Here is a 1,138-nt window from a genome sequence, read left to right as displayed (position 1 = left end):
TGCTCTGGGGGGAGCAGGGACAGCCCCCAGGGAATGGCTGGAGCTGTGTCAGGGCAGGCTCAGGGTGGATCTCAGCCAAAGGTTCTTCCCCCAGAGGCTGGTTGGCACTGAACAGGCTCCCCAGGGCAGTGGGCACAGCCCCAAGGCTGCCAGAGCTGCAGGAGGCTTTGGATGATCCTCTGGGGCACAAGGGGGGACTCTTGGGGATGGGCCTGTGCAGGGCTGAAGGTTGGACTCCAGGATCCTTGAGGGTCTCTTCCAGCTCAGCACATCCTGGGATTCGGTGATTCCATCAACACATTCTGCCAAAACCTCCCTCAGAAGTTGAGGGTGCTGATGTTTGGTATCCACAGGTGACTTTTCTCTATCCTTTTCTTTCAGTGGGTGATACTTAAATGTGACAAAGGACTGTAACTCTCCTCTCACTGCCCTTTGCCTCTAAGGTGGCACATGGGCTCCTTGACCCAAGAGCAGCGTTCTTGGCAACCTTGAACCTCTTCTGTGGGTTGTTCTCAGTCCAGGTGGTCTGTAAGGTGGGTTTGTTTTAGGTGAAAGCTGTTGCACCTTTAAATGGGTTCTCTGTGGCCCTTGTTCTGCAGAGGAGCTGAAGGCGCCGCTCGAGGAGTACGTGAACAAGAGGTACCCGGGGCTGGTGAAGGTCGTGCGCAACCAGAAGAGGGAAGGGCTGATCCGAGCCCGGATCGAAGGCTGGAAAGCTGCCACGGGCCAGATCACGGGATTTTTCGATGCCCACGTGGAGTTCACTGCTGGCTGGTAGGTGCTCAACCCCAGGGTCTTGGTTGGAGGGGGTGTGATGGATCACCCAAGGGCCAGTGTGCTGTTTGTGAGGATGTGTCCTCACAGAATGACAGAGACTCCTTTGGCTTATTAATTCCTTCTGTACTGCATGGCCACTGATGAGGAATGTTGGGAACATACAAGGAAAACAGTGACAGCCCCCAGGGAATGGCTGGAGCTGTGTCAGGGCAGGCTCAGGGTGGATCTCAGCCAAAGGTTCTTCCCCCAGAGGGTGGTTGGCACTGAACAGGCTCCCCAGGGCAGTGGGCACAGCCCCAAGGCTGCCAGAGCTGCAGGAGGGTTTGGATGATCCTCTGGGGCACAGGGGGGGACTCTTGGG

The 1,138-nt window shown here is 56.9% G+C and overlaps 1 protein-coding gene across 1 annotated transcript in view; it reads left to right on the top strand.

Annotated features, from left to right (window-relative positions):
• GALNT17 (polypeptide N-acetylgalactosaminyltransferase 17) overlaps positions 1-1,138 on the top strand; it is a gene marked incomplete at its 5' end in the record, with an annotated part of 154,198 nt that overhangs the window by 32,093 nt on the left and 120,967 nt on the right. The window contains one exon of the mRNA XM_027908092.1: positions 600-774. Coding sequence (XP_027763893.1) covers positions 600-774 — 175 coding nt within the window. The remainder of the gene's footprint in view (positions 1-599; positions 775-1,138) is intronic.

Source organism: Empidonax traillii, unplaced genomic scaffold (assembly GCF_003031625.1).
Source record: "Empidonax traillii isolate 1590-97213 ecotype Southwest subspecies unplaced genomic scaffold, ASM303162v1 scaffold1610:size235594, whole genome shotgun sequence".
In the NCBI taxonomy this organism is placed as follows: Eukaryota; Metazoa; Chordata; class Aves; order Passeriformes; family Tyrannidae; genus Empidonax; species Empidonax traillii.
Note: the sequence above shows the minus strand (reverse complement) of the source record. Positions and strands in the feature narration are given on the sequence as shown.